This window comes from Rhinopithecus roxellana, chromosome 18, assembly GCF_007565055.1.
Source record: "Rhinopithecus roxellana isolate Shanxi Qingling chromosome 18, ASM756505v1, whole genome shotgun sequence".
Lineage (NCBI taxonomy): Eukaryota > Metazoa > Chordata > Mammalia > Primates > Cercopithecidae > Rhinopithecus > Rhinopithecus roxellana.
Genome location: NC_044566.1, coordinates 63,385,782 through 63,399,153, shown reverse-complemented (window position 1 = coordinate 63,399,153; position 13,372 = coordinate 63,385,782). Strand labels below are relative to the sequence as shown.

The following is a 13,372-nucleotide window of genomic DNA, read 5'->3' as shown; positions in this document are numbered from 1 at the left end:
AGGAGAAACATAATAGTAACCTCCTGTGTGGTGTGCACGTGTGCTTGCGCATTCTTGATGAATGAGGAGGAAAGTGTGGAAGGCTTCCAGTCTCCATTGGGGGAATTGGTGATGGGGCAGAGCCTTGTTACTGTTAAAATCCCCTATCCCCAGTGCCTAATAAAATACATTCATAGTAGTGGATGAAACAATGTCAACCTTGAGTGGAATGGTTTAGTGGTGATCTGTGAGTCTACTTTCACAGAAAAGCATATCCTGTGTGGATTTTAAACTCTTTGGGGGCAGAAATAACACTGATCTTCCTCATCATTCATTTGGTCATTTATTCATTCATTCATGCTACAAATACATACTAAGTGCCTAATATGTATGCCAGATATTAGACAATATTTATTTTAAGTGTCTAGCAAATCAGAAAGTCTTTTTTTTTTTTTAATTCTTCAAAGTGAAAATACAGGGTATTACAAATTCATCATTATAGGACGACCTAGTCAGTCAGGAAGGCTTCCTGGAGGAAGTGGTAGTTATGTTGCATATTGAAGGATGCAAAGGACTTGTTATATGAGGTTGGGGGATGTTTCCATATTCTATGCAGTTGGAAAAGTATGTGGAAAGGCCCTGAGGCAGGGAGTAATGAACATGGTAGTGTGAGGAATGAGGCCAATGTGGCAGCAGCCTGCAGAGCAGAGGATGAGGTGGGGATGAGGCCAGAAAGGTGTTCAGGGCCTGATCATGCAGGCCTTGAAGGCCAGAATGAAGCATTTCCCCCAAGTTTTTATTTTGGAAAATTTCAAACTTATAGAAAAGTTGTGGATGTAATAGAATTCTTAACTAGATATTCAAATGGTTGACTTTTGCCAGTTTCTCTCTTTTACTCTTTCTCCTTCTCATATGCACACACACATACATACACATGTTTTTCTTGGTCGAATCATTTGAGAATAAGTTAGAGAAATCATGACATACTACCCCTGAATTCTAAAGCATGGATATTTCAAGAACAAAAATAATCTCTGGCATAATTATAGCACGATTGTACACCCAAGGAAATTAATTATAAAATACCTGTACCTTATATACAGTCCATATTTAAATCTCTGATTGTCCTAATAATATCCTTTGCTAACATATTTTGAAAATCCAGCCTCTGCTGACATTTTTTTGGGACCAGTTAGGCCAGTTATTTTGTAATACATACCTCAATTTAAATTCGCCAGGTTATTTTCTCATGGTTAAATTCTGGTTGAACATTACTGCATAGGTGATGTGTGGCCCTGAGAACTAACTAATATCAGGAGTCCTGTAATGTCAGTTTCAATACTAGTGATGTTAAATTTGATCACATGGTTAATGTGTCTATCAGATCTCTCCATTGTAAAGATCAAATTTTCTTTTTGTAAGAAATAAAGTAGCTGGGGGGAAGATACTTTAAGCATCTATAAATATCTTGTTCCCCAACAATCTTTTACCCAATGTTTGTACCTTTGGCATCCCTTGTGCAAGATAATTATTAATGCAGAGATTGCAAAATAGTGATTTTTCAAATTCTGTAAATTTTTTCCTACATTCGTTGATACTCTTCTGTAACGAAGAGCCTTTACTGCTCCTCCACCCTTTTTTTTTTGAGACGGAGTCTCGCTCTGCTGCCCAGGCTGGAGTGCAGTGGCCAGATCTCAGCTCACTGCAAGCTGCGCCTCCCGGGTTTACGCCATTCTCTCGCCTCAGCCTCCCGAGTAGCTGGGACTACAGGCGCCCGCCACCTCGCCCGGCTAGTTTTTTGTATTTTTTTTAGTAGAGACGGGGTTTCACCGTATTAGCCAGGATGGTCTCGATCTCCTGACCTCGTGATCCGCCCGCCTCGGCCTCCCAAAGTGCTGGGATTACAGGGTTGAGCCACCGCGCCCGGCCTCCTCCACCCTTTTAAATCAGTATCAGTATAGACTTGTGGATGTTTAAAATTTGGATTTAAGATTTCACATGCATTAATAATCCTTTTCTAACGTTAAACATTCTGATGTTAAATTTTGGTCTGTATTTGGTCAGCAGGAGCCCTGATCAGAAAGGTTTTTGAGAAAACTATCAAGTGAATGAAATAATAGTATAGAAATGACGAATACATCTGTGTTTACCACTTTTTTCCTCCTGAGAAGTTCTATTTGTCCATCTAATGTGAATGTATTTTTATTTCTCTCTAGGTCTCATGGACTAATTGGCTCTCATTCAGCAGGAACCTAACAGATGAGTCTTCCTGCTGTGTGTCAAGAGAATGCTTGCTTTTCAAGCTGTTCTGAGAATGATTAAAGCAGTGTCACAAGGTGACATTGTCAGGGGAGGACAAGCAGCCTGAGAATTTCCTATTAATCTGATTGCAGCTTGAAGGCAGCCCATTTCCATTAAGTAGGACTACATGGCAAGCAGCCCCACCAAAGGGTTGACAATGAGCGTCCCAGTGGCTCCTAAGAAATCATGTTACACTCAGCTGCGGGACAACAGAAATGCAGCAAGAAATAATAATGAGAGCATCCTAAGTCTGGGAGATACAAATGCCAATCAAATCATGTTGGAGGTCAGCTCCTCTCGTGCTGAGTCCAAGACGTGTGACCTGGAAGATGAAATTGGAAATACAGATTCAAGTGAGCCAGAAAACCGTACCCATTTCCATAAGGAATTTCACCAACTTCAGGGCTTTGAGAAGGGATCTCAGCCTGGCTCCACCAGCCTGAAAGATTTTAGACTTTCTTCAACCATTCAGAGGGAACTCAATGAAGAGCACACAATGGAGAGAGGCGCAGACAGCCTGCAGACCCCGCGGAGTATCCAGGGACCAAGTCTGTCGAGTTGGAGAAATGTGATGGGTGAGGCCAGTCTAGACATTTTGGCTAAAAGGGATGCTGAAATTCCCCGGCACGTTCCCAAGGATAAATTGGCAAAGACCCTCAACAATGAGGAACTGAGGAGGCATTCTTTGGAAAGAGCAAGCAGCTCTGTAGCTGTGGTCGGGAGCCTGACTCCGCAGCATCCGCAGCCTGCACCCCTCGACTCCCACGAAGCACGGGGTCAGGTGTCTGGGGGTGGGGAGGGACCACAGAAGACATTGCCAGACCACGCTCTCCTGGCAGCGTTCCCTCCAACTGACAGTACCTCAGAGGGAAAGAGTGTGTGTCATCCTAAACCATCTACCTCAGAGACCAAGCAGAGCACCCCCTCAGAGACCCAGACAGTGGGAGCACATGTACTGCAGGTGTGCAATGAGCACACGTCACGTTCTGCCCATCCAGAGCCCGCTCTGAATCTGACTTTGGCATCGAAGGAAATCCCGAGTCAGCCAGAAGCACAATTAGGTCAGGGAAAGGGAGAGGCCAAGCTGGAGCTGAAATATGTTTCACCCAGGAGGGTTGAACAGGAGGGAAAGGCAGCCCAGGAAGGGTATCTGGGATGCCACAGGGAAGAGAATCCGTCAGCTTTGGAGGGAAAGGATCTGTGTGGGGAAGCACGCCCAGAAACCACCGATGCACTTGGCAGTCTGCCAAACAGTGACCTCCACCACCTTGGGGTGGGAAGAGGCAACAGTGAAGAGAAGAGAGGAGTCAACCCAGGGAAGCCGGATTCTCTCCACACCACCCCCAAACAGGCCTCTGCTTCCTTAGGAGGGGCTGATAATCTGCCCACTGGCAAAATTTCACCATGTGCAGGTGGGAAGTTGGGTGAAAGGACATCCAGCAGCTTTTCACCAGGTGATGGTCATGTGGCTTTTATTCCTAATAATCTGACTGATGGCAAGCCCTTGGATGTCATTGAGGAGGAAAGGCAGTTGGGCAGTGGGCAACCCACGGTGGACAAGGACAGTGTCACGCTTTTGGTGTTCAATCCTTCTGTTGGAGAGAGCCAGACAGAGGTGCCTGAGCCCCTGGAACCTCAAAGTGGCAGCTCAGAAGCACGGGAAAGCAAAGAGATCACCACATCTGTTGCTGAAAACAGGAACCTTCTAGAGAATGCAGATAAGATTGAACGCACCTCAGCAAGAGTAGATTCAGTTCTCAATATTCCAGCAGCCCTCCACCCAGAGACAACTGTGAACATGACCCACCAGCCTACAACACCCAGTAGCCGTTTTCAGGATGTTAGCGTGTTCGGTATGGATGCAGTGTCCCCCTTGGTGGTACCACCCCCTGCTGATAGTGCACACTTGTTGAACACATCCCCCAAAGTGCCTGACAAGAACGCCTGCCCCAGTGGGATCCCCAAGCCTGTCTTCACACATTCCAAGGACACACTTTCCTCGCAGGAGGGAATGGAGAACCATCAGGTTGAAAAAACAGAGGAGAGGACAGAAACCAAGCCCATCATTATGCCCAAGCCCAAGCATGTGAGGCCCAAGATCATCACCTACATCAGGAGGAATCCCCAGGCCCTGGGCCAGGTGGACGCCTCGCTGGTTCCAGTGGGGCTTCCATATGCCCCGCCCACATGTACCATGCCTCTTCCCCATGAAGAGAAGGCAGCAAGTGGTGACCTGAAGCCATCTGCCAACCTCTATGAGAAATTCAAGCCAGACCTGCAGAAGCCAAGGGTCTTCAGTTCTGGATTGATGGTGTCTGGAATCAAGCCCCCAGGACATCCTTTCAGTCAAATGAGTGAAAAGTTTTTGCAGGAGGTAAGAGAATGTCATCATGATATGGTCTGTAAGTTGACTGTCCCAAAATCTGTGACACATTTTCAATGAGTTATGAAGGTAAAATGTCCTCTTTAAGTGAATTGCAGATTTTCATGGATACACTTGTGAAGAAATGGAGTCTTTGACTAGAGGAGATTGTCTAGAGAAATGACCATTTTTAACTAGAAGAGTCTGATTCTCTTAATAAGATGTACCCAGTATCTAAGGAGACCCATTGAAATTTCACTTGCTGTAATTCATATGAAATTAGATGAGTATGCATTAAATAGGCTTCCATGTTTAAATAAGTGAATATAATATAAGCCAGGTCAAAGGAAGAAAGAATGCAAAATTACTGTATTCTTCAAATAGATCAGACTCATTCCTCAATGGGGAGTATTTTCTACCTGGGAGTATCTCCTATTCATACGTGTGAAGAACAGCAAATGAGCAGAAAGCAGTGTGTTAGGCCTGGACTGTTTCTTTAAAATAAAAATAATAATTACAACTAACATTTAATTGAGGGCCAGCTCTGCAATGGGCCCATGTAATACAGCATTTGATCTTTGTTAATCTTCACTAATCTCTGTAATAATTCCCCGAGGGTTGGTATTGCAGTTTTTATCACCGTATAGATACAGAAACAGACAGAGAGCTTTAAGTCACCCACCATGAAGGAAGGAGAGCTGTGAGAGTCTCACTCAGGCCTGTGCAGTTTCAGACTGCACTGTGCTGTCCTTTTCAGTACCTGGGAGCTATGGTGGGTCATCCTTCGAGACCTCAGAACAAAGATTTGTCTCCTGAAGGAGTCTTTTCATGACAGCTGGGTGATCAGTTAAAAGTAGGACAGGAGCTGAGGACGGTGGCTCATGCCTGTAATCCCAGCACTTTGGGAGGCCAAGGCAGGCAGATCTCGAGGTCAGGAGATCGAGACCATCCTGGCCAACATGGTGAAACCCTGTCTCTACTAAAAATACAAAAATTAGCTGGGCGTGGTGGCAGGGGCCTGTAGTCCCAGCAGCTTGGGAGGCTGAGGCAGGAGAATTGCTTGCACCCACGATGTGGAGGTTGCAGTGAGTTGAGATCCACCATTGCACTTGAGCCTGGCGACAGAATGAGACTCCATCTCAAAAAAAAAAAAAAAAAAAAAAAAGGCAGGATGAGATCATCCTGTCTCTAACACCCTCCAGAGCTGCCCAGGTTGCTTGGAACACAAGCTGGAGCCTGTAGGATGGCTCAGCCTTTAGGATGTGCTTACTGGGGCTCTATCAGCTACCCCCCCTCCTCTCCTTCCACTTTCCCTTTCTCACTCTGTTGCTTCAGGACCTTTGTACCTCCCTCTGCTTGGAATGTTCTCCCAGTTATTCAGGTGGCTCTCTCCCTCACTTCCTTTAGGTCTGTGCTCCAACATTATCTCCTTGGGAAGGCTACTCATCTTCCCTCTGAATCCCCTTTCTCTGATTTATTTCTTCCTAGCACCTACCTCCACCTGCCATAAACACTTTTTTAGTTTTCCTGCATTGACTATAATGTAAACTCCATGAGGGAAGGGATTGTTTTCAATATTTTCTTCCCCATTGTGTTCCCAGAATTTAGAATGGTGCTTGTTATAAGTATGTGCTCAAAAAATGTTGAATGATAACTGAGTCATGAACTCCATATGTGTTGCAACCATAAAAAAGTGTACCAAGGGTTTCTACAGACAGGATGATTGAGTCCAAATTTGGACTCTAGCTTGGTTAGATGTATTGGCATATTTAAAGGATGTGTCAGTCACAGCAGAAGTTGTCATATCTAGCACAAAGACAAAGTTAAATCCATTCTTGGCAGCAAACATTGACCTAGGTGATCACTGACTAGGTGCTCCAACAAGACGACCAGCTGTGCTGCCTTGAGGTAGGTCCTTAGCAACAAAGTCACACAGCTTGCTCCCTGTGTTCTGACTCTGGGCCTGCCACCAGGCCTCTGGTTGTAACTGACTTCCTACCTCGCATCTCTGGAGAGGATTCTGACTGGACAATTCAAGGGTCCAGTCAGCTTGGCAGGGTTTGTCTTGCTGTATGGGGCTGCATGACATCTTGTTTATAAGTGACTTCTTACTCTGTGCCCTGCAATGAGAGCATGTTCTGGCTAGAGGACCCTTGAGTCTGGCTTTAGGCAGTGGTCTCCCATTAAAAGGGAACAAATTGCCCTTCTGGTTTTATACATCAGTCTCTGAGTTTGGTTACAGTGAGTCATTCTCAACTTTCTAAACGTTCATCCACCTGGGCCTCTGAGGCTCAGGGTCAGGCTCTGAAGCTGTGCTCTTCTATAAGGCAAGGAATCACTGCAGAGTTTCCTTGAAGAGACCTGTCTTAGTCCATTTGTGTTATGAAAGATTACCTGAGGCTGGGTAATTTATAAGGAAAAGAGGTTTATTTGGCTCATGGTTCTGCAGGCTTGACAGGAGGCATGGCACCAACATCTGCCTATGGTGAGGCCTCAGGCTGCTTCCACTCATGGGGGAACGGGAAGGGAAACCATGTGTGCATTGATCACGTGGTGAGAGACGAGCAAGAGGGGAGTAGGGGAGGTGCCAGGCCTCTCTTTAAGGATCACCTCTCATGGGAACTAATAGAGCAAGAACTTGCTCATTACCAAAAGGAGGGCACCAAGCCATTCATGAGGCATCTGCCCCCAAGGCCCACACACCTCCCCCTAGACCCCACCTCCAGCACTGGAGATCACATTTCAACATAAGAGTTGGCAGAGACAAACCGTATCCAAACCATAGCCAGAGCCTAGATTTTTCTCTATAAAAACAAACTCATGAAGGAAATTGGTTTGGATATGTAGGCCCAAACCCCACGTTGTCTGTAATTCTTTCTTTGTGCCCTTCTGTATTTTTCTGTATATTTCTTTTCTGTGTTATTTCTGCTTCCTTCAAGAATAGTTTATATATTATGTGCATATTGTCCCCAAACCATTTTCTCTACTTCATTATCTAGACACCACCTCGAGACTCAAGGAAATGGGATTGTATGGACCTTGTGTAGCTTTGGCGGTTCTGAGGGATTCAGAGAGACCCCACTGGTGTGGAGAGAGCATCATGGCCTCACACTTCGAGCATCTCAAAGTCGTCTTCAAAGAATTTGTTTTTGTGCCTCGACTTTACAAGTTCATTTGAAATGTCAGTTTCCCTCCCTGTATCTGGGGACCATTTTCTGCCATCATCAGAGCATCTGAGAGACCCAGGCCCGTTTTCAGGCTGCAGGAGGATACCCACGTGTTGTGCTGGGCTCATTTCTGTGATAACCTTCTTTACTCGTAAAAAGTGGGGAGCAGGCTGGCCCTTGGCATGATGTAACCCAGCAAGTCCCCCTCTTGTGTTTGAGCTCAGTGCAGGAGATAAAAAAGCCGACTTCTTCTGCCAGTGTGCCGCAAGCTCACCATGGGGCGGCTGCAGTCTGGTCTCTAGGAAAAGAACACATTTGTGATAATGTGTTGCAATAGAAGTATTTTTCAGTTATAGAAGCCAGATTTTTTTTAAATAAAATGAGAACCTCTTAAAAATAAAAACCCAAACCAGCTTCAGACTCTTCCATCATTATCGACAGATCCCTGCTGGTTACGTAGCATGGGTAGAAGTGGAAAAATCAAGAGTAAGCACTCTTCTGAGAGAGGAACTCTTTCCCAGTTGACAGGAGCAGCACAGACATTGAAAACTTCCAGAAGTGGCTTCCAAGATCATCTGGGATCTAGTCATGTCTGGGTATTAGATATGTTTTCCTGAACAGGTACCCTCTGCTGCTGGCTCTCCTGAGGCCTCAGGGACACTCCCTCCCTCCAACAACTTGGGAGCCCTTTTTATTTTTGGTAAAGGGAGATGGGAAGAAAGGGGCAGGACTAAGAGAAAGGAGTGAGGCGATGTGTGTGCAGTGTACAGAGGTGTGATCCAGGGCTGCTGTCCCTCCTCACTGTCTGCTGCCACTCGTCTCTGAGGGGCACTGCATCAATTGGGGTTCCCCGGATGAATAGAACTAATAGATGTGGTGTGTGGTGTGTGTTCACGGGTCTATATACATCCATACTTCATCTCTTTCTCTCTTTCAATATATATTATATGTATTTCTATATATATATCATATATAGAGAGACATGGATATAGATGTATATAGAGAGAGGTTACATCACATTATCTATGTATATATAGAGAGAGAAATTGATTGATTGATTTTAAGAAATTAAGTAGAGGCTGGCAAGTCAGAAGTCTGCAGGACAGGACAGCAGCCTGGAGACTTAGGGTTGAGTTGGTGCTGCAGCTTGGGTCTGAAGGTGATCTCCTGGCAGAATCCCCTTTTCTTTAGGAGGAGTCAGTCTGTTTTTAATAAAGCCTGCAACTGATTAGCTGAGACTCACCTACATGCTGAAGGGTCTGCTGCTTTATTCAAGGTCTACTGATTTAAACGTTAATCTAATATAAGAAATACCTTCATGGCAGCATCTAGAATGCTTGACCAAATATCTGGGTGTTGCGACCCAGCCAAGTTGACACATCAAATTAACCATCCCAGACGCCCTTCCCTCACCACTATCCCAGTGGCTTGTTAACGAAGCCTCCCCCGTACCCTCTGTCTCCACGGCACACGATCCCAGTGAGAACAGTGCAGGGCGAATAGGAAGAGGGACAGCCTGGTAAGAATGTATTTGTTTGCATGCCTTGACTTTATGAGTTTGTTTGAAATCATAGGATTCTTCTGTTTGCTTTCAAAGTGAGTTCTCTAAAAACCCTCCACTGGGATGGAAGGAGGGAAACGGCAGCATTTGGGGTTGTTCTGTATGTGTTTATGACTGGGCCGTGTCACCTGCTGTATTCTGTCAGTAAAGATTAAGGAAAAGAGTATGAAGCTTTTTGTAGATTCCCTTGTTTAATTAAAAATGCACAGACTAGACATCAAAGGTGTAGTTTTCCCACTTTTAAAGAATTTGCGATCTCACCAGAAACAAATTACCCAACAAAATGATAGGCATTGAAGTTACTGAAATCGTTAAGATCATTGTTGAGTGAGGGTGTGGTGAATTTTAATCCCTAAATACTACTCAGTTTCAAGGCACCGAGTAACTACTAAGATCAGCATAGTGCAATCCTAAAACCTGACAGATGTAGTTTGGAAATAATATTAATTTCTTCATAAGAGCCACCTGCTCAAAGCAATGTGCAATGGAACCCAAAATTTAGAAACTAAAATTAAAAAAGAGTGTATGTGAGAAAAACCAGAGATTGATAGTGAGAGTAAGTAGAGTATGGTAAAAAATTTGTCAGAGTGCAGATGTAGAATGTTCTTTTATAGGAATATAATTTGCTGTAGCCAAGTACAATCTATCTACTGTAACAATCATGCATATTTTACAGTGTGATTATGATAAAACTTTAAAGGCCTAATCTTTTGTTTCTACAATGTCAATTTGAAGGAGGACTTTGTATCTATTTCAACATTAAATGAGTATCAATTTAAGGGTTTATCTCTTCAACAGCTTGGATCAAAGCTTTTATAGCCCTTATTAAAGAATATTGTTAAATGCTTATGATTCCTGAGATACAAGTTTGACACATAAAATGTGCTGTGATTTAGAACAGTTAATTAACAGATGTATCTTTTCATGCATAGCCCTTAGCACTATTTTTTATTGTAACTTAAAGGAAATAGATTATTTAGTTCTCTCTCTTTCTTTCATGTTTAATATGAAAAAAACATTGATAATATTAACAGACTTAATGAGTACAGAATTGCATATATAAAAGGTACTGCCCACAGGTTGTATTCTAGGCCAAACTGCTAGCTACAGGAGAAAGTAACAGTAACGTTATGTTATTATTAAACTTAGGAAAAAATGGAAACATGATTCTTTAATAAATATTTATTGACTTTAGCTATGTGCTAGACATTGTTTTTGGTGCTTTGAAGTCAGCAGTTGATGAGATTGTGCCCTAGAACTTCCATTCTGGTGAAACTTGCGCAGACCTTCCTGGGAGCATCACCTCACTAGGGCAGATGACCAGAGGAGATAACTGAGGCTCAGGTCTTTAACTAGGTAAACACACAGTACAGGTCTGCAAACACATTTTCCATTAACTTCCCTATTTCTGGCTAATGTTTCCTCCCTTGTTAACAGCGCAATTTTTTGCTTCCTAAGTAGCCCAGTAAAGATCTAATATAAATGGACACAGTTTATCTAGTCAGTCTAAGACTAGGTTATCATACAAATTACGGCTTTTTTTCCCCGCGGGTATAATAAAACTTCCATAATTTTATGAACATTTGCTAAATGCTTTCTTTGCTTTATTGACATTTATAGTTTGGCTACTCAGGTTCCAGTGATTTTGTAACAATGGAATTAAAAAAATCTCATCCAATGAGTTCTTTTTATAGTAAACTATAGATTCATAGAGTAGTAGAACTGGAAGAGACCTGAGAGATCATCCAGGTGTGTTGTCAATCAGGAGACGAAGACACTGTGGCCTAGGGAAGGTAGCGGACTTGTGATCAAGCAGCTCAGTGGTACCAGAGTGGTCATTGGTTCAACCTTGGTCTTGTGGCCCTGTTTAGAACTCACACTATGATGTGAAGGTCTCTGATTGAGTTTTTGTTCGTTTATCATAGGTTACAGACCACCCTGGAAAAGAAGAGTTCTGTTCTCCTCCCTATGCTCATTATGAAGTCCCTCCAACTTTCTATCGGTCAGCCATGCTCCTTAAGCCGCAGCTAGGATTGGGTGCAATGTCCCGTTTACCATCTGCAAAGAGCAGGATTCTGATTGCAAGTCAGAGGTCTTCAGCGAGTGCCATCCACCCACCAGGACCCATAACAACAGCCGCCAGTCTCTACAATTCCGATCCTTCAGGTAACCGATCCACCAATTTCTGCCTTTTCCTGCTGTGTGTTTAGATGGTCATCATGTAAGATGGTGATAATTGTCTAAAATATGAATGCCTTTCATGCTTTAAGGAGAGCCTTTTTCTATTCTTCCATCTGTCTGTAGATGCAGACATTTGTGAAACTCATCTGTGTGCAACTGTCATCCTTCATGTCACCTTTAAACTGATGGCCCTTGTTACTACCATCCAGCTTTTCATAGTTTCTTCCTTCTCTAATCCTCCCTATAAAACAAGGCTCAGAAGTTGTTTTCTGTCAAGGGCCAAAGAGTAAATATTTTGGAGTATATGGGTCCTAAGGAGTCAGTGTCATAACTGTTTAGGGCCTTGGTCCATTTAGTGATGAGACAGAGAGAAGGTAGAGCCAAAGAAGTTCCTGACTCAGTGGGCATGGGCTGCAAGAGAGAAAGCCATGGAGAACTCCAGGGTTTCTGGCCTGAGCAACTGGAAGCATGGAGTTGCCACATAGAGAAGTGCATTTAGAAAGGCAGATAAGAGTCAAGCAAGGACATGAGAAGGTTGAAATGTCTTTGATCATCCTGCAGGATATAGCATGGGATTTATGGGACTGGAGTTTAGAGGACAGGACCTGGCTAGAGATATAAAAGCATTTTCTGTAGGCAGACAGATGATATTCAGAGCTGTGATGCTGTCCTTCACCAAGCTGCCATTGCTGTCCCCCACGACTGCACCTTCATCAGGATGTTATAAATTTGATGTGAATTTGAACTATGCACCTTTGAAATAGTATGGTGTGACAAATGTTCACAGTTTTACTTTATGCACAAAATGTGGAAAAGCTTCAAAGTTATAAAAATAATCTTAGTTGAGGTTTTCTTGCAACAGTCAAGGTGTTAAGACTATACTACTGTATAAAAATACTGCTGTGATAGAGACAGGCAGATCAAATTCTTTTGAGGCTGGCTGATTGATATTTACACATTTTTGTAATAAGGGTGTCACTTCTTCAAAGTTCAGCTCGGTCCTGGAAGTACACATATGAGGGGCTGCCTCCATCCCTACTCCTTCAGGACTCAAACCCTTTTCCTTGAGTCTGTGGGTGTCTTAATTTAGAGAACAATGTATGTTTCCATGGTTGATCATTGGAGACCCAGCCAAACTAGTAACGCTGATGAGTATCACTACTACGGGGCATGGAAGATGTCACATCCCTTCTTAGCGCTGTTGGGGGGATCACCTGCCAGAGGCTCTGGGACAATGAGAAGTTCTTAATTTGGAGACTGGGGAGTTTTAGAGGGCAAGGACTCAGCTCCCTTGGCCCCTGAGCCCTTGAGCCAGGCCAGTAGCTCTTGGCTTGGCCTCTGGTCACTTGACCAGTTGCAGGCAACAGGCCCTTTCCCTTGTCAGACAGCTTTGCTAGAATCCCTAGTGCCTCCATCTTCAACTTCGGCAATATGCCTCACTAATTCTCTTCTTTCTGCCGAAAACTTTCCATTTTCATGTTGTCCTCAGAGATATTCCCTTGCTCCTCAATCCCTGTTTTGTTTTTATTTCACAAGAGACTTAGATGGTTCACTGAACACAGAGCCAAAGCCATTATCCACAAAACACTATTGATAGTTTCCCTTGAGATCTAGGAGGCTTAACTTTCAGACTGTCCTAGGAAATGAAGAGAAATACCTGGAATAAAAAATAACGTCTGGAATAACAAAGACAAAGAAAAACCAGGCTTGGCATGGTGGCTCACAACTGTAATCCCGGCAGTTTGGGAGGCTGAGGTGGATGGATCGCTGGAGGCCAGGAGTTTGAGACCAGCCTGGCCAACATGGGGAAACCCCATCTCT

At 43.8% G+C, this 13,372-nt stretch overlaps 1 protein-coding gene across 2 annotated transcripts in view; it reads left to right on the top strand.

Annotated features, from left to right (window-relative positions):
* The first annotated feature begins 2,407 nt into the window (after window positions 1–2,407).
* Window positions 2,408–13,372, top strand: part of MTUS2 (microtubule associated scaffold protein 2) — a 454,130-nt gene continuing 443,165 nt past the window's right edge. Inside the window, exons 1-2 of one of the 2 annotated variants that reach the window (XM_030922344.1) lie at window positions 2,408–4,654; window positions 11,296–11,536. In XM_030922344.1, the coding sequence (XP_030778204.1) occupies window positions 2,408–4,654; window positions 11,296–11,536 (2,488 nt within the window). The remainder of the gene's footprint in view (window positions 4,655–11,295; window positions 11,537–13,372) is intronic. The other variant, XM_030922345.1, reaches the window with a different exon arrangement.